Source organism: Hemibagrus wyckioides, linkage group LG05, assembly GCF_019097595.1.
Source record: "Hemibagrus wyckioides isolate EC202008001 linkage group LG05, SWU_Hwy_1.0, whole genome shotgun sequence".
Lineage (NCBI taxonomy): Eukaryota > Metazoa > Chordata > Actinopteri > Siluriformes > Bagridae > Hemibagrus > Hemibagrus wyckioides.
Window position 1 is genome coordinate 25,966,257 of NC_080714.1, and position 18,004 is coordinate 25,984,260.

General features: G+C 42.2%; 1 protein-coding gene across 5 annotated transcripts; it reads left to right on the forward strand.

The window, feature by feature from the left end:
* The first annotated feature begins 458 nt into the window (after window positions 1-458).
* On the forward strand, window positions 459-17,897 carry hcfc1b (host cell factor C1b). 5 transcript variants are annotated; one of them, XM_058389131.1, is made up of 28 exons: window positions 459-2,372; window positions 2,828-3,031; window positions 5,208-5,356; window positions 5,458-5,618; window positions 5,733-5,941; window positions 6,260-6,344; window positions 6,605-6,711; window positions 6,810-6,989; window positions 7,166-7,492; window positions 7,893-8,044; window positions 8,195-8,389; window positions 8,670-8,894; window positions 9,129-9,230; window positions 9,356-9,572; window positions 9,723-9,859; window positions 10,092-10,224; window positions 10,397-10,602; window positions 10,679-11,627; window positions 12,361-12,500; window positions 12,670-12,921; window positions 13,194-13,440; window positions 13,541-13,849; window positions 14,109-14,227; window positions 14,353-14,490; window positions 14,573-14,758; window positions 14,876-15,173; window positions 15,388-15,451; window positions 15,789-17,897. In XM_058389131.1, the coding sequence occupies exons 2-28, from the start codon at window positions 2,833-2,835 to the stop codon at window positions 15,826-15,828; spliced, it is 5,526 nt and encodes a 1,841-aa protein (XP_058245114.1). In that variant the 5' UTR covers window positions 459-2,372; window positions 2,828-2,832; the 3' UTR covers window positions 15,829-17,897. The 5 variants fall into 5 exon arrangements, with proteins under 5 accessions (XP_058245114.1, XP_058245115.1, XP_058245113.1 ...); XM_058389132.1 differs by having other exon boundaries at window positions 459-678; window positions 12,670-12,915; XM_058389130.1 differs by having other exon boundaries at window positions 460-678.
* Window positions 17,898-18,004: the final 107 nt, after the last annotated feature.

Here is an 18,004-nt window from a genome sequence, read left to right on the forward strand (position 1 = left end):
AGGTTTTTTTTTGTTATATATATATATATATATATATATATATATATATATATATATATATATATATATATATATATATATATATAAGACCATCTTGTTACTTATGGAAAAAAAACTTCAGTGTTCCACAAATGTTGAAGGAGGAAAAGAACTCCTCATCACAGAAGGATGGATGGATGATGGAAGACAAATATATTTATTCAAAGAAAACCTTTTAATCGTGATGTGAGTAAAAGGAAGCAGAAATGTGGGGCGCGAGCTGTTAATGCCAGGTGTCTTCATCATGTGGGGAAAACAAACCGGATATTTGCACCCGTTTAACGTACTTGTAGATGCTCCCACAGCTGGAGAGTAGATGAAGTTAGTTGTTAGAGAGCAGCCCTTGGTTAGTTCGGTAGATGTTGTGAGAGGGGGGAAAAATAGTTTGCCGAGGGAAGCGGAGCGCCGCTCACCGTCCGAGCCGCCGCACTGCCGCCGCCGCCACTGAGGCACAAGCAGCCACGGCGCTTATTTACTGAAGGGGCTTGTCAAGAAGATGGCGGCTTCCTGGGCGGCATGAAAGGATGTAGAGTTAGCAATATCGACAGAAAACAAACACACACTCGGGGTTGAATTCGTTTAACTGCGTCTCTCCCTCGATTTTTTCGGTTTTTAAAATTAACAACTCGGAAGTCTCGAGTAAGTATTGGTTCACGCTTCGAGATGCGCGAGCGTGAATACTTTTGCACCATTCCGATGACGGCTAACGGTACAGCCGCCATTTTTCTTAAGGGAAGCTAGCTTAGCGATAAACGAGACAAACGTACATTTTGAGGGGAATGCATAAATGCCTCTCTTTCGTGATGAATAAAAACACACTGCAAATGAAGCATGTAACATTTCTCTGGCGTGCCGAAACATTTTTTTTTTGCACAGCATTCTTTATTGAACTCCTGCTACAAAACGTCGCCGTCTTATGCTAACGCTATCATAGCTTAGCCGTCGTACTAGCCATAAAGCCATAGAGAGACCTCGGCTAGTCTGCTAACGTGACTAGTTAGCTTGCTTAGCTTAAGCTGGTTAGCATTCGCCGTGTTTTGTATTATGTTTTACATGTTTAACTCAGCGCGTTTACAGTGTCGGTTGGTAAATACACGTTATTTTGGCTGCAATTTGTTTTTGGATCTTTAGCAAAACGTTTGCACGCTGAGATAAAAGCGCTTAGCATTTCTGCTAGCCGGAGGTGGAGGCGATTATTTGGTTTTGTTGTATCAAGATGGCGGCTCCCATAGAAAAAGGCTGCAACTGAACACTCTCGGGTGGGAAAAAAAATAAAAAATAATAATAATAAAAACCGCTGTTCAGCAAATTCGAGAATAAATAAAGTAATGGAGATTTCTGCTTAGGTAATTGAATTGGGTTTCTCAAAGTGCAGGAAAATATTTTTAAAATGAATTAAGCAAGCCAAAAAAATATGGAAATTGAAGGGGTTTTTGTTCACCGCCCATTTTTTTTTAATATATTCTAACGTTAGCTTTTAGTTAACCATGCAGTCAGCTAAGCCACATTTTTTATATCATTGCCATTTATATGAAGTGATGTGTATACACCCTTTAAAAATAAACATTTTTAAAAAATAAATTTAGCTATTTTTGAGAGGGCTTCTATTTTTCTTTTAATCTCTTGACGGCGGCTAGCTCGTTAGCTTAGCCTTTTAGCCAGTCGGCTAAGCGGCGTTATTATTATTCCCATTAGCCACCAGGTTTGCTAACCAAAGCTACAAGATGGCGGCACCCGATGGGAATTTGCACGGCTTTTCTCTCTCTTTCAGACATCTTTAATAGACAAGATGGGAACTTTATTTTTCGGATTCTCAACGGAACGCGAGTGGAAATGAATTTACATGAGATGCATTAGCGTTTGCGCAAATTAAAAAGAAAGACGGCTTTCAAATCAGTCCTTTTTTCGGTGGGCTTCACCCGGCGGGCTTGTTTTATTTTGTCGCAGAGCGAATGCCGCTAAAATGGCGGCTTCCATTAGTTTTTTAAGCTAAGCTAGCATCTTAGCTGGCTACATTTTGTACGGACTCAAAACGCCAATGTATTGCAGGAAAAAATAGTTTGCGATTCGGTATTGATTAATTTAGAGCTTTCTCTTTCCTTTTGAGTTATTTTTTTGTTGTTGTTAACCGCTGAAATGGCGGTCTGTGAGGATTTTTACATGAGCTAACCAAACCGTAGCTGGCTACATTTTTTTTGTGACGCGGCTAACGCGAAGCCTTGAAGCTTTTATTATTATTATTATTACAGTTTTTAAAACTGCTCAAGCGGAGCAGTGAAGTTGGAATGGACTAGTTATTTTTGTTGAAAAAGGATTTTTTTTTCTTGCATTAGGTAAACCTTTCAATTGTGTTAAAAGTCGTATTAGGTTTAATAATACACGTCCTGTATTTTGTGTTATTTTTTTTTTTGCCTGTACATGCTAATCCTGTCGAAAGAATTAGCTCCTGCTTTTGGCAAAAAAAGGTAGCTAGGTATTTATATATATATAGAGAGATATTAATATATCTAAAATTAAGAGTTGGGAGTAATTCTACGTTTTACAGCACGATAGTTTAGCTCAACGTATGTGCACGCGCATCATTTAAATTTGTTAAGATATATCTATATATCTATATATATATACTTGTTTTTTTTACTCGCCGCCTTTTTGGCGCTAGCTAGCGAGCTAGTTAGCTTGTTAGCGTATACGCTTAGCCTTCTAAGATGCCTGATTTTGGATGTGTGAATGTTGATGAATGGCGTTTTGTTTATTTTGTTTCTTTTTGTTTGTGGTTTTTTACAAAAAGGGGAAATGGCTTCTTCTGGTACTAACACCACATCGAGCGGTTCAGGCTCAGTGTTGCAGCCGAGGTGGAAGCGGGTGCTCGGATGGTCCGGCCCGGTGCCTCGGCCTCGTCACGGCCACCGCGCCGTCGCCATTAAAGAACTGATGGTGGTTTTCGGCGGCGGCAACGAAGGAATAGTGGATGAGCTTCACGTCTACAACACAGGTAATCGTCGTTGTTATGATGTGCTATGTTTTATTGCACGCCTTTCTGGGTGTGATTTTTGTATAAACATGTAAGCCTCGCGCATGTCGAGTTAGCAGGTCTTGCTAACTTTCAACACGCTAAGCTTAGGCTAGCAAACTGCTTGTCTTTATGCAGGTGGCTAATGTTGCCGAAAATATGCGAGATATTTTTTTGTGTTGATTGTAAAAAGTACTGGTTGCATTTTTAGTACAAGCCTTGTTTATGACCCGCTTTATAAATTAGAAAACAAACAAAAAATATATATATATGCATATATAGATGTTCATGCACATTTCTGTTTAAAAATGCTAACCCAGGTGTAGTAGCGCGTTCAACGCTTCAGCTAATCAGCTAGCGCTAGAAAGCTAGTGTGTGCGCGCGCGTGCGAGAGAGCTGGTGTTTGAGCTAGCCGTAACAGCCAGCCTGCTAACCTTTTCTGCACCACAGAGAATGGAGGGAAAAATGCAAACAGAAATGGCGGGATAATAGAGCGGCTGACGTCACCGCGCCAGCAAACCCCGCCCCCTTTATACATCCTCACGTTTTTCTGTAAATATTTACCACAAAAAATGCGTGAAGTTTTTAGTCACACTTACACAATTAATTGATTAATTGACTTAATTCACACAGCACGATATATCACAAACATGCACTCACATCTCATGCCGTGTAAAAAGATCCAAGTTTCATTGAAAGCAAGTTAGAATGTTTCAGTGAAGAATAATCTAAAAATAGAAAAGTTTCGTTCATATTCTCTACTAATGCGTGTGCCCTAATTTGTAGCATCCTAAAAATATATTTGTGCATCATATGATTAAAGTGTTTATTTTTAAGTCTGTAGGCTATTTCTTGTCATTAGAGGGAGATGGTATGCATCAAATAAAGATTCATTTATACACAACGAAATAAGTCAATAAGTAATTAATGTGACATCTTAATAAAAGGTTATAACATTATAAATACACATTCACATGCTATGCAGGTGAGTGCAAAAGCTGAAAAAGGAAGTTTTATTTGTAATAAGGTGATATTTAGTGTTGAGCTTTGTTGTTCGTTCCTCTTTATTTGTTTCCAGCAAGTGTTTTCTAATAATGCGGTTTGTGCTGTCTTGTTATTTAGAAACTTTGATATTTTATGCTGTTCTTGATGGAGAAGAAATGTGCAGCTAGGAATTCTCTATGTATTTACAGACTGATGTGATTCATAACTAATTTAAGTAATGGATGTTACATTGGATGTTGCATTGTACATGGATGTCTTTGTAAACTGTAGGTCCTGTTTCTGTATTTATAAAATATACACGCACACTCCTTGCTTTAGTGTAACTTAACCAATACGCAGTATTAGAAATCTTTCAGCATTCAGCGTGAATGTTAAAACGATTCAAAACCGATGTTCATCAATTTGGTTGTTTTTGCAGTATTTTTTTTTTTATTATTAATTTTAATTCAAATAATCTAATAGCAAAGAAGTAATGCAAGCAGAAATGTAAATAGTCTCAACAAAATGTATTGGGGCAAACGTACTTGGTAAATAAGTAATTGAGCTAATGAATGTGACTCTTTATTAACTTACAGATCTCAAATCTATATATTTAAAGTGCAAACTTTGAGTTCAAAACAAACAAACCAACGACACAAACTATTTACTCGCAAGTCAGCGGTTTTCATTACGAGGCCCCAGGGATCCCCAGGACCATGAACTAGTCATTATCGGAGTTATTCTGTCTTAGTTATGTGACTTGTTGAGGTTTGGATGAAATCCATTCAAGAGACAAGTCTTTCTGTACATAAAGGAAACTTGATCTGTTATGTTTGTCAAGTTCAGGAATAATTTCAGTTACATCTAGAAGCAGTGTAGTGTTTAGGGTTTCACTATTGTAAGGCAGAATTATATCATTTCAGATGTTTGCCTCTCCCTTTCTGAAATTTGTTCGTTTGTATATTTATTAAAATGACATGCATGATGTGATGAAAGCTTTTACTGCCTTACCACAGTAGTATTATCTTACAGATGTTTAAAGCATCATGTTTGCTCACATTTGCCTCATCGGGAAACATTTCCCTGGTTTTTTGCATATACAATGCTGTATAAATGCCAGCCTCATTGTTGTATTGTTAAACATGTTGTATGTATTGTTTCTGTTCCTCTGTAGCAACTAATCAGTGGTTTATCCCGGCTGTCCGGGGCGATGTGCCACCCGGCTGTGCTGCGTATGGATTTGTGTGCGACGGCACCCGGCTGTTGGTGTTTGGGGGTATGGTCGAATATGGGAAATACAGCAACGATCTCTATGAGCTACAGGTGTGTCATGTTAACTGTATTGATTGTGGTTCAAGCTTGTAATAAGCAAAATTATTGATGATTTTGAGAGACTTAACTCGAGCTTTATTTTTTTAATACAGGCCAGTAGATGGGAGTGGAAACGACTGAAGCCTAAAGCTCCAAAGAACGGCCCGCCTCCTTGTCCACGCCTGGGTCACAGCTTCTCCCTCGTAGGGAATAAATGCTACCTATTTGGCGGACTTGCCAATGACAGCGAAGATCCCAAAAACAATATTCCAAGGTGGGTGATTATATCAAATCTTATCAGATAAGATGGATTGATGAGATTACCAAGACTGGATTTTCTTAACACCATGAACAGTTAACCCAGAATGTTTTTGCTCCCCGTGTACAGATACCTGAATGACCTGTACACACTAGAGCTACGCCCAGGATCCAATGTGGCAGGCTGGGACATCCCCATCACATACGGCGTGCTTCCGCCACCTCGCGAGAGCCACACAGCCGTAGTCTACACAGAGAAAACCTCAAAGAAGTCTCGCCTTGTTATCTACGGAGGCATGAGCGGCTGCCGCCTCGGAGATCTCTGGACATTAGATATAGGTAAGAAGAAGGGTAAAGAAATGTTCCGGTGACTATTAAAAGCTTTGCAAAGTAGAATGTTTGAGAATTTTTTTTTAGTAAACTTTCTTTGTGCACTTGTTTATTTAGTACTGTTGCACAATATTGACAAGTAATAAAGTTTGATTGAATTGCATCTTAAACAAACATTAAAACAAGCTGCTAATCTTGTAATCCTGTGCCTTTTTTTAATCAAACAATATCCACTCTATGTACAGCTCTAGGACTGCATGCATTGTTTCTTTTGGTGCTATAAAAGTTTTGAATAATCATTTCACAATCAAATCTTCCGTCCCGCAGACACACTTACCTGGAACAAGCCGTCAATCAGTGGCACGGCTCCTCTCCCTCGCAGTCTCCACTCTGCCACCACCATATCCAACAAGTGAGTTTCCTCTGGTCGAATCTGTAAAAGTTTGTAAAATGTCATCTTGATTTTACTTTAGTGTAAAATTAGATCAGGATTTTGATTTTAATCCCAGGAATGTTGAAGAGCCATCTTTAGGTCTTTTAGGCAAAGCCCATAATCATTTGATCATGGATTCACTTTGTATGAAGTCTCTTTAAATGATGGCTGAGATTTTGTGGCTATTATGCATCGTGAGTCCACTTATAACTTATTGTGCTATCGCGGTCTCTCTTAAGGATGTACGTGTTTGGTGGGTGGGTGCCTTTGGTGATGGATGACGTGAAAGTGGCTACACATGAAAAAGAATGGAAGTGTACAAACACACTGGCATGCCTAAATCTAGGTAGGTTTTAATTATTACTGTAATTAGCAATGTAAAAGCGCATACCTGTATTAGGAAAAAATGTATAAATATAATTTCTGTCTCTTCCTCTTTCACAGACACAATGACTTGGGAGACTATTTTAATGGACACCCTAGAAGATAACATCCCTAGAGCCAGGGCAGGACACTGCTCTGTAGCTATCAACTCTCGACTTTACGTCTGGAGTGGCAGAGACGGTTACCGCAAAGCCTGGAATAACCAAGTGTGCTGCAAAGACCTCTGGTATTTGGAGACAGGTGAGCGTTTCTCTTGCTAATTAACTACTCGCGTGAAGTGTTTAGGAAAATGCCTAGAATGGAAAGAATATTTGTCTTTATAATGCATGATTTGTTGCCTTTCCAGTATACATACTGTTAAAAGTGAAATTGTGTTAATAAATTGTTTTGTTTAAACATTTCCTTGTTTTTAACAGACCGTCCTCTGGCGCCGTCTCGTGTGCAGTTGGTTCGTGCCAATACAAGTTCTCTGGAGGTGAGCTGGGGTGCTGTGCCCACTGCTGATGCCTACCTGCTGCAGCTGCAGAAATACGAAATTCCAGCAGCAACGACTGCCTCATCCCCCAGCGTCACTCCCACTTCCTCGCTGCCCTCCAACTCGCCCAAGAGTCCGGCCCCGGCTGCCGCTGCTCCTGCCGCTCAGAGCATACCTGTCACAGGGGTCACCCTTGTACCACAGGTACCCTCACCAACCACATCCATGCCTGGGAGCCCACTTGCTGCAGCCTCGCCGCGTGGTCCAGGTAAAAGACGTTATTTTGATGTAAATTTGTACATATAGCAACATCGATATTTAGTGATTTTAATATGGGGGTAAATCAACTTATTTAAGGTCTGCAGGCAACTACACTGCATTAGTTTCAGTTATCCAGAGAGGGGACTATACCGTGGCACAAAATGAACAACATATTGGGTTAAAAATGAAGCTGGTTCATTTTATGAAATGTCTTGCAACAAAGCCGTGTATCTAATGCTGGAGAAATGTTCCTACTTAGATGTGGGCCATTTAGCTGACTTACCTGAACTGGGAGATCAGTTTCAAATTTCATATTTTTATATATCAAATATTGCTTCACATATTGATGTATACTCATGTTTTGTTATTATTGACCATTTTTCCTTCTCTGCCCTGTGCTTTTGCAGCCATCTTGAAAGTGGCAACACCTCAGGCCACTGCTGGGACGTCTATTGTCACTGTGCGTCAGGCCAATCAAGTGGGAAAATCCCCAGTTACTGTTGCATCACTTCCTGCCGGAGTCCGTATGGTTGTTCCTGCACAGAGCGCACAAGGAACAGTAAGTACATTTCTGAGCAGTCTGCAGGGAAACAGGTGTTTTTGAGTCTCGGTTTATTCCAGGTTAACATTTGTATCCGTGATGCTACTTAGGTTTACTATGTTAATTTTTTCGAAGCTTTAGAGAGACCTTTCTTCTTGTTTTCTCTAGCCAATTGGGAGCAGCCCTCAGATGAGTGGCATGGCCGCTCTGGCTGCAGCTGCGGCTGCCACGCAGAAAATCCCTCCTTCATCGGCAGCTACTGTGCTGAATGTTCCAGCAGGAGCCACCATAGTGAAAACTGTTGCGGTCACTCCAGGCTCCACAGCTCTTCCTGCTACAGTGAAAGTAGCTTCACCAGTGACTGTGAGTGCTAATTTAAAGACTTAATTGGACCTAAATAATTTAATGTGACAAAGTGTAGCCAAATCGATCAAGTCCTCCCAAATTAAATCTGATGTTACTAACATCTGATATATAACTCTTACTAAATTGTCACTTGGTTTGTGACCTCATCACAGAAAGATCAACAAAGAAAGGTTCAACTTTAGTCAAACTTGTGCTCTGTGGACACCTATCTGCTATACCTGCTTCTGTCCACTTTTACACTCGAGTCTCACAGTATTCTCTCCTCTCCTCCACCAAGGTGAGCAACCCAGCAACTCGCATGCTGAAGACGGCTGCAGCTCAGGCTGGAACTTCTACCATCACTACCCCCAACACGCCAACACGTCCCATTATCACTGTGCACAAATCAGGTACAGTGACCGTGGCCCAGCAGGCCCAGGTGGTCACCACCGTGGTGGGAGGAGTCACTAAAACCATTACACTCGTAAAGAGCCCGCTCACTGTGGGCAGCGGCGGCACTCTGGTGAGGATTGGGCAGTTTCGTTTGAATATCGTTTGAATGTCTTTAATTTGTTAGTGATATTCAATGTATTTTAATTCCTTTTCATAATTGATAAAAATCTCTACACATTCCATAAGTAGTGATATCTTGTTAGTGTCAATATTAATCAAGTTTGGGAGTGTTGAAGTCTGTGTTTTATTGCTATATCAATGTTTGTGTTTATAAGTTTTAACTTTTGTTCGCTTTCATTTTCAGATCTCTAGTTTGGGGAAGGTGATGTCCATGGTCCAGACAAAACCAGTACAGACATCTGCAGTAACCGGACAAGCTGGCAGCCCTGTCACACAGATCATACAGGTCAGCGTACTAGAATTATTCTAACACTGGTTGTGAATTTGTCTTGTGTGTGTGATTTTGTATGCTAGACCAAACTATATACCTGTTAGATGAACACGATGACTGACTTAACATTTTACTCCCAGACGAAGGGTCCTCTGCCTGCAGGCACCATATTGAAGCTAGTCACCTCAGCAGACGGCAAACCCACCACCATTATCACTACCACACAGGCAGGTGGCACTGGCAGCAAACCGACCATTCTGGGCATCTCCCCTACAACCACTACCAAGCCTGGCACCACCATCATCAAAACCATACCCATGTCTGCTATTCAGCAGGGAGCTGCGGGTTTGTCTTACTGCAAGTTCTCTGACCTGTAATGCTTGCCAAATTTTGCACTGTAAATGCTGTTATCTGAGTGTCTTGCTTGTTATTTTTACTGTAAAAAGTTTCTGTTGAAGTGCTTTCTGTAGTGATTGTTTTTGTTTTTCTTGTATTTTGTTTTGACAGGTGCTGCCTCCAGCACTGGTATAAAGTCTCCTATCACAATCATCACAACCAAAATGGTGACGCCTGGCACACCAGGAAAAATCATCACTGCAGTACCAAAACTGGCTGCTGGAGCTGCACAGCAGGGAGTGACTCAGGTGAGGTGCTCTTTAACCCCTGACCTCATAGCCATGGAAAAAAAAATACATTAAATCATAAATACTTAGTCAACTATAGAACTATAGATATGTCTGGTAGACTATCATGAGGTATTGTAGTGTCACTCAAATTCATAGTTAATTGTGGATCAAGGATTCTTTTATTGTCATAGTGTGACCCACTGGGGTGAGGGTTTTTATTGTTTTGTTTTTTTTTTTTTTCTTTTCTCAGGTGGTCCTGAAGGGGGCACCAGGGCAGCCTGGCACCATTCTTCGCACTGTGCCCATGGGTGGTGTGCGTCTCGTTTCTCCTGGTACCACTGTAAAACCCACAGTTACCACACTCGTGGTTAAAGGCACCACAGGTAATATAAGGCTGTTTATATATTAAATGGCACAATATATTCGTGCTTGTTCGGGGTTTTTTTTCCACTTTCAGTAATTTCCACCTATTTATAATTCAAAACATTATTTTTTTATTATTTTGTTTAATCCCCAATAATGGGGATTTATAACACTTTTGCCCTGTTTGTATAGGAGTAACTACTCTTGGCACTGTGACCGGAACAATTTCAACCAGCTTGGCAGGGGGCAACGTTCCCACTGCTAATGCTAGCCTGGCTACTCCCATAACCACCCTGGGCACCATTGCCACGCTCTCTAGTCAGGTGATCAGTCCCACAGCTATCACAGTGTCTGCAGCTCAGCCAAACCTGACTACAGCACCTACAGTGGCCATACAGGTACTGTACACATTATTCAGTTTGCTAAATTAAATCTGTCATTGTTCCAAATTACTGAATTACTTTTTTCTTATAGGCAGCTACACAGCCCACTCAGGTGACGCTGATAAGCACCCCCAGTGGGGTGGAGGCACAGCAGGACCTCCCTGTGTCCATTCTGGCCTCCCCCACCTCTGAACAGCCCTCCACCACAGGCACCGAAGCGGGCGATGCCCCGGGTGAAGTAACTCTGGTCTGCTCCAACCCACCATGCGAAACCCATGAAACCGGTACCACCAACACGGCCACCACAGTCTCTGCCAATATCGGAAATGAGCGTGTGTGTTCAAACCCACCTTGTGAGACACACGTAACTGGAACAACCAACACGACGACCACGGCATCGGCCGACATGGGACGCGTGCAGCAAGTATGCAGCAACCCACCATGCGAAACACATGAAACGGGCACCACAAACACATCAACACAGGCGTCCTCAAACATGGGCACAGAGACCAACACGGTACAGAGAGTATGTTCCAACCCACCTTGTGAGACCCATGAAACCGGCACCACCAACACAGCAACGCAGGCATCTTCAAGTATGGGTAGTGCGGAGACTAATATTGTACAGAGAGTCTGTTCCAACCCACCTTGTGAGACCCATGAAACCGGCACCACCAACACATCCACCCAGTCCTCTTCCAGTATGGGCAGTGCGGGGACCAACACTGTACAGAGAGTGTGTTCAAACCCGCCATGTGAGACCCATGAAACCGGCACCACCAACACAGCCACCCAGTCCTCTTCCAGTATGGGCAGTGCGGGGACCAACACTGTACAGAGAGTGTGTTCAAACCCGCCATGTGAGACCCATGAGACTGGCACTACTAATACACCCACACAGGCTTCGTCCAACATCGGCACAGGGCAAAATGGCATGGTGCAGAGAGTGTGTTCCAACCCGCCATGTGAGACCCACGAGACCGGCACCACCAACACAGCCACTACTGCCACCAGCAGCCTTGAGTCAGCCGAAGGAACAGGTAAGGCCGATTATCTTTGATATTTTTCCTGAATGAAGACTTAAACAGGTCAGTCAAAAGCTTTTTAAGCATCTAGTAATTGTCTTATATTCTGTATTGTTTAGATTTAAAATATATAGCCAGTGCAGAGCATTACATGATGTGATCTTTCCAACAGATTTGAGATCTGTATGCAGATCTCTAGTTTCTGATCTGCAAGTGGTTTCTAGTGTAAGCTTTCAGATATTGTTCAGATGCCTTCTAAGCTTTTGAAGAGACAAAAAAAACTACACGTGTTTTTGTATAGCCAGGTTTTTAGCAGTGTAATTGGAACAGTAACACATCTGCTGATGGTCTAGGATGACTTGAAAAGAAGCTGGATTGTAATTTATCTCTTTTTCAAGCTGTTGGCTCATTAGTAAAATGTGAGCTTTTGCTGCAGAATAGACAGGATTGTCTGCATTATTGAAGATGTGTTCATTCAGGCATTTTTGCCGGTGCATACAAGGATGCAAACGCATGTGTATCTTCAGCTGTGAGCTGTGCAATAACAGGAATGTTCAAATACTCAGGATCTTTGTATATGATCGTTATATACTGCTTTGATTTCTTGCCTTATTATCTTTAGAGCATGTGCTCTTTAATAACCAGAGGAGAAAATTGCAATATGCTCCATCTCTGCTAGTGTTTTAGCCTCTTTGCATTAGGTTTGTGTGTCATGACCGTCTTGGTGAGACTGTAATTTGCTTCACAGCGCAACAGAGTGGTGACGGACAAGACGCTGGCACCAGTGCTGAGGCGACTTCATTGACGGAACCTGCCAATCCCCCAATCCAGAGCAGAGCCATCACCACTGTGACACAGGCCACACCCACCCCAGGACCCTCTGTTCCTGTAAGTCTTGAACTTTTTCAAGTCATTTTGCCTAGACGATATTCCCTTGCTCGATAAGTACAATGATCTCAGAAGTTAAATGAAGAGAAAGGGACCTTTCTACTGAGTTTGTGCAAATTTGTCATCTGCGTTATCTTGATGCCAATCTGTTTTCTGCTGCCCTCTTCAGGAAATCTCGTCTATGGCAGGCTCTGCTGCTGTAGTAGAGGGCTCTGGTGAAGCTGAAGCAATGGAGCAGGGAGACTCTGAAGCAGTAGCAATGGGCGAGGAGCCCATGCAAACCGAGGGAGAACTGGGTGAAGAGGGAGCTGTTAGAGTTGTTGCTATTGAGGAGGGTTCTGCTGGTGAGGCAGGCACCATGCTCCAGGTTCACGTTGCCATGGAAGCACAGCCAGGCCAGGGAGAGCAGGCTGAGGTAGGGGTGAGTGATCTGGCCAAAACGTATTGTAATATGCACTTTTAGGTTTACTAGATAAGAGTAAACTGGTAGTTTAATGTTTAAAAACTTCAAAGGTTATCTACAAAACGAGAAAAGAGGGCGCTTAAACAGTTATAAAGTAGGTTTTTGATCGCTAGAAAAATAATCACGTAATAAATCGGATTATATGTTTACTAAATTGAACACATCACTGACAGATTATGTAAAAAAATTTTAAATTGAATTAATTTGTCTAATTGGTCATGTCTGTGCAGATGGAGCAGGGTGGTGAGAGTGCAGAGGCTGTGGCTCTGGCAGGGCAGGACTCTGAGGCCTTAGCACTGCCTCAGGAGCTAATGGCAGCTGAGGGACAGCAGACCACATTGATGGTAACAGGACTGACCCCAGAGGAACTTGCTGTCACTGCCGCAGCAGAAGCTGCCGCTCAGGCTGCAGCCACAGAAGAGGCCCAGGCGCTTGCCATTCAGGCTGTACTACAGGCAGCCCAACAGGCCGTGCTCAGTGCGTAATCATCCTACAGCCTACGCTTTAACAGAATGCTCACTACCAGAGCTGTTATAGAGATGTTATACAAACTCTGGAAACTTTTTCTTTTTTTCAGATGAAGGAGACCCTGGACAGGATGGTCAGCAGACCACTACCATTCCTATTGTACTGACGCAACAGGAACTGGCTGCTCTGGTCCAGCAGCAGCAGCAACTTCAGGAGGTTCAAGCAGCAGCCGCCGCCGCCGCCGCCGCCTCTGCCCAGCAGCTGGGAGCCAATTCGGGGGCAGCGCCTCTGCCCACTGAGGGCCTGGCACCTGCGGACAGCCTCAATGACCCCACAACCGAGAGTAATGGCCATGAGATGGCTGCTGCAGCAGTAACTGGAGCTGTGGCTCAGCTTCTACCCAGCACTTCTGCAGAGAGTAAGAAAAATAAAACATCACTTAAAGCCATAGTGTTCTAGTGTGAACTTTAAAGAAGCCATTTTTCTTGTTGTTTTTCTTTTCAAGTAAGCAGGAGCACATCTGGGAACATCTAATCAGTTCATCTTACTTTTTAAGCATTATTTTTCGCTCTCATTTGGTTGGAATGGATAAAATAAATAGCCTAATAAACAAATTAGAAAATCTTGCATACTTAATGTAATAGCAATGAACTAATAAATGCCTACTGTTCATGCAGCTTTGGCTCCATCGAGTACACTTGCCCCAGCCCAGCCCATGGTGGTTGCCAGCCCTGCCAAAATACAGGCTGCCACTACACTTGCTGAGGTGGCCAATGGCATCGAGTCTGCAGCTGGGGTGAGCTGATTAATCCACTCACACACACACATTTCTACATTATAAATAGTTGTATTCGGGGTTTGGGAAGAATGTGCCGATCATTTAAAGGATCGTGTTATTTCTATTTTGTCTGGTATTAACAGAAGCCAGGAGTACCCCCTGCAATTGTGAAACCACCAGTGAAGAAAGAAAATCAGTGGTTTGATGTTGGAATAGTAAAGGTTACCAACATGGTCGTTACACACTATTATGTCCCAGCAGACGATTCGGAGGTTATTGATGTAAGTCAGATTTTCTCCCTTGCTGTTGATTAGATTTATGTAGATCAGTGAATGAGTTTTCCTCACGCGTGTCCTATTGCAGGATGATTCTGGGGCAATACCAGACTACAGTCAAATGAAGAAAGTGGAGCTCTCTCCTGGCACTGCATACAAGTTCCGTGTGGCCGGAATCAACGCTTGCGGCCGTGGAACGTTTTCCGAAGTGTCTGCGTTCAAGACATGCTTGCCTGGCTTCCCTGGAGCACCATGTGCCATTAAAATCAGCAAGGTGAGCTTTGAGTATTCACACTATTCTTCCATCAGAAGCTGCCTTTTCTTGTTTTTGTTTTTCTTTCCTTTGCCATTTTTCATTCATGTGATTCGTGGATTTTGTCCCTGTAATCAGAGCCCTGATGGTGCTCACCTCACCTGGGAACCTCCATCAGTGACGTCGGGGAAGATCATAGAGTACTCTGTCTACCTGGCCATCCAGAGCTCTCAGACGACCGAGGCGAAAGCATCTGCCCCGGCTCAGCTGGCCTTTATGCGGGTATACTGTGGGCCAAATCCCTCCTGCTTAGTCCAGACTTCCAGCCTGTCCAACGCTCACATCGACTACACCACCAAACCCGCCATCATCTTCCGCATTGCTGCCCGCAATGAGAAGGGCTACGGCCCTGCTACACAAGTCAGGTGGCTACAAGGTGAGCTGGCATAATGGAGTAAAAATCCAATTACGTATTTTGATTTTGCTACTTTGTGGTCGTGACATGGGACAGAAATATGGTGCATGCTCAAGATGATGCATTGTGTAACGATTATTAAGCATTTTCTTTTCTTTTCTTTAAAATTTTATTGTGAGATCATTTGGAGAAGTGTGTTGCATGTTAAACCAGGTATGTGTCTGATCTTTTCCAGAAACGAGTAAAGATGGATCTGCTGCCAAGCCTGCAGCAAAGAGACCGGTCTCATCTCCTGATACGTGAGTATTTTATCAAATGTTTTCCTAATGAACAATACATATTTGGATTAAACGCTGTAGGGTTTATCCTAAGATGCAATTCAGTGGAGACTTTTAGGTGCAATAGAGGTGTGTAAAGATTCTCAGAGTCCTGTCTAAAGCTTCTCAATATCTTGTGGGTCTGAATGCTTCTCTCTCATAGTTTAGCATGAGGCAATGTAAGTTAAATGGGACTGGTTGCTGGGACTTATTACTGGTTAATGTTACCTTTCCTTCATGCACAAACTTTTATTAAATACCTTTTGTAAAAAAACTGATCTGAAAACACGTTCTTTTTTGTTCCCTTCCCACTCAACAGGAAAGGTACCGGTCCCAAAAAGGCTAGAGCTGACCAGTGAGAGATTTCAACATGCCCCTCCCCCTTTGAGACCAAGACCCCTGACCGAACTCCTTCCTGCTGAATGCCCTCCCCAGCCTTATTAAACCACATCCCCCACCACTTCCTACTTAACATGAAATGACATCGGAGGGAAAGGAGAAAGTTCACGATAATCTGTTTGTGCCCTACCCCAATCATCACTGGACATCCTGGTGCCATGGACGCCTTATCGCTTCGACTGTGTTAAAATGAAAACCGTATTATAAATGTTTCTTCAGACAAACAGTTAAAAAGCACATTCTTTTTGCTTTGTCCCGGAAGTTTCGTGTGATAAATTTCCAATGGCAGCATTCAGTCAAGTTTAACTGTTGTTTTTTCTGTAGTTCGTTTTTTTTTTCTCCTTCCTTCATGTTCCTTTATTTTATCTTACAAGCAATAGATAAAAAAGAAAAAAAAACAAAACAAAAACAACTTTGCTCTTCTGCCAGTTTTTTAAGTCTGTATATTTCAGTTGGACACAGACGGACGTTGGACGGTAACTGAAGAGGGAGAAAGCCGACAATGAAGCTACACCTGGGAATCCATTGAAGGATGGGAGGGGGGGGAAAAAAAGCAACAACACAGCACTTGGTGATTGCTTCTGAAGAAAAAAGAAAAAACAAAAACACTTCATTTTAAGACATCTGTAATTGTATATTCAATCCAGTTCAGTAGCCTGTTATTACATCACTGTGTTTCCATTCATAGCTAAGTGGGAATTGGAGAACTGTATTTTGTACCGAAGACGTAAGGAACTCCGATCCTTGTGTAGATGGGGAGGCATGTGACCCTTTTTTTCTTTTTTTTTTTCTTTTCTTTTTTTTTTTAATTGCATTGAAATGCATCTTGTATAAAGAAAGAAAGGGGGGGTCCCATAAATAGTAAGAAGTGACGCAGAAGCTCGCTGTGTGTGGTTTATTTTTGTATTTTTTCTTTTTTTTAAAAAACAAAAAACAGAAAACAATGTTCCCCTTTGTCATCGTGTACGTGTGCGTTTGCTCAGTTTTAAAGAAAAAAAAACACGTTTTCTCGCTCATTCCTCGTAGTCTCCGTGTCTCGTCGGGATCCCGTGGCCCGTCGTCTCGTGTGCCGCAGAATTTTCTACATCCCTCCCACCTTTTAAAAGGAATATTTCAGACGACGATTCGGAAACAAACAGATCCGAAGTGAACTTTTTCTACTCGCTTTGGAGAAAGACTACCCACTTAAAACAAGCTTTAGCATACTGAGTATAAGTTGTTTTGTTTTTCTTTATGCATTTTTGTTTTCTCCTCCCGCCTTGTATATTGTTGATCATTTAAAGAAGTGTGTTTTGCTGAAAGGCTGTTTGTTTTTCTCCTTTGGTTCATTTTTTTTTCCCCCTTCCTTTTCCTGTTAACCTTTTCACTAGTCCATAGTTTATGTAAACTTTTTTTTTTTTTCTTTCTGTGGATATCCCCCCCCCCCTTCATGCTTGTTTGTGAGCTGGTTCGAGGTTAAAAAGCAAAACTGGTATTCTTCTCATTGTGGGGGGTGGGAAATGTTGCAAGCATTTTCATTTATCTTGGGGCAGTTTTTTTTTTCTTTTTTCCCCCCTCTTTACGCAGATGGTTTCGGGGTGCAGGGTACAGATGGATTAACAGTGTCGGATTGAGATGGCTGATGCGGGATGAAGTTTATTCATTGAGTTCGGTTGGATGACGCTCAATTCCGATCCTGGACCAGCATGCTTGCTCTGAAACGTTATTTGCATTACAACCCCCCACCCCACCCCACCCCACCCCACCCCACCCAGTTTCTAGAATGGTGTTTGACTGAAAAGTGGACCGGTTTGTTGTCTGAATGGGGAAATTTGAGAAACATTGGTTTGCTTTTCTGACAATTTTGTGAGAGTGATGGATTATTGGCACAGCCAGCGTTTGAACTCAGTTGTAAATTAGTTCTTTCACGTAGCAAGAAGTAAAACAAAACTCCGCCTTTTTATATAATTATCTGTAACAAAAATGTTTTTACATGTTGTCATCTATTGATTGCTTTTGTGTCTTGACATATAAAAGTAATGGAAATCTGTCTCTGTGTTCATTTGTGTCATGTTGCTTGGCTTTTTCTTTTGGCTTTGAGGGTGTTTGTTTTTTTTTTTGTTTTTTTTTTTTATTTTTTTTATTTTTTTTGCTCTT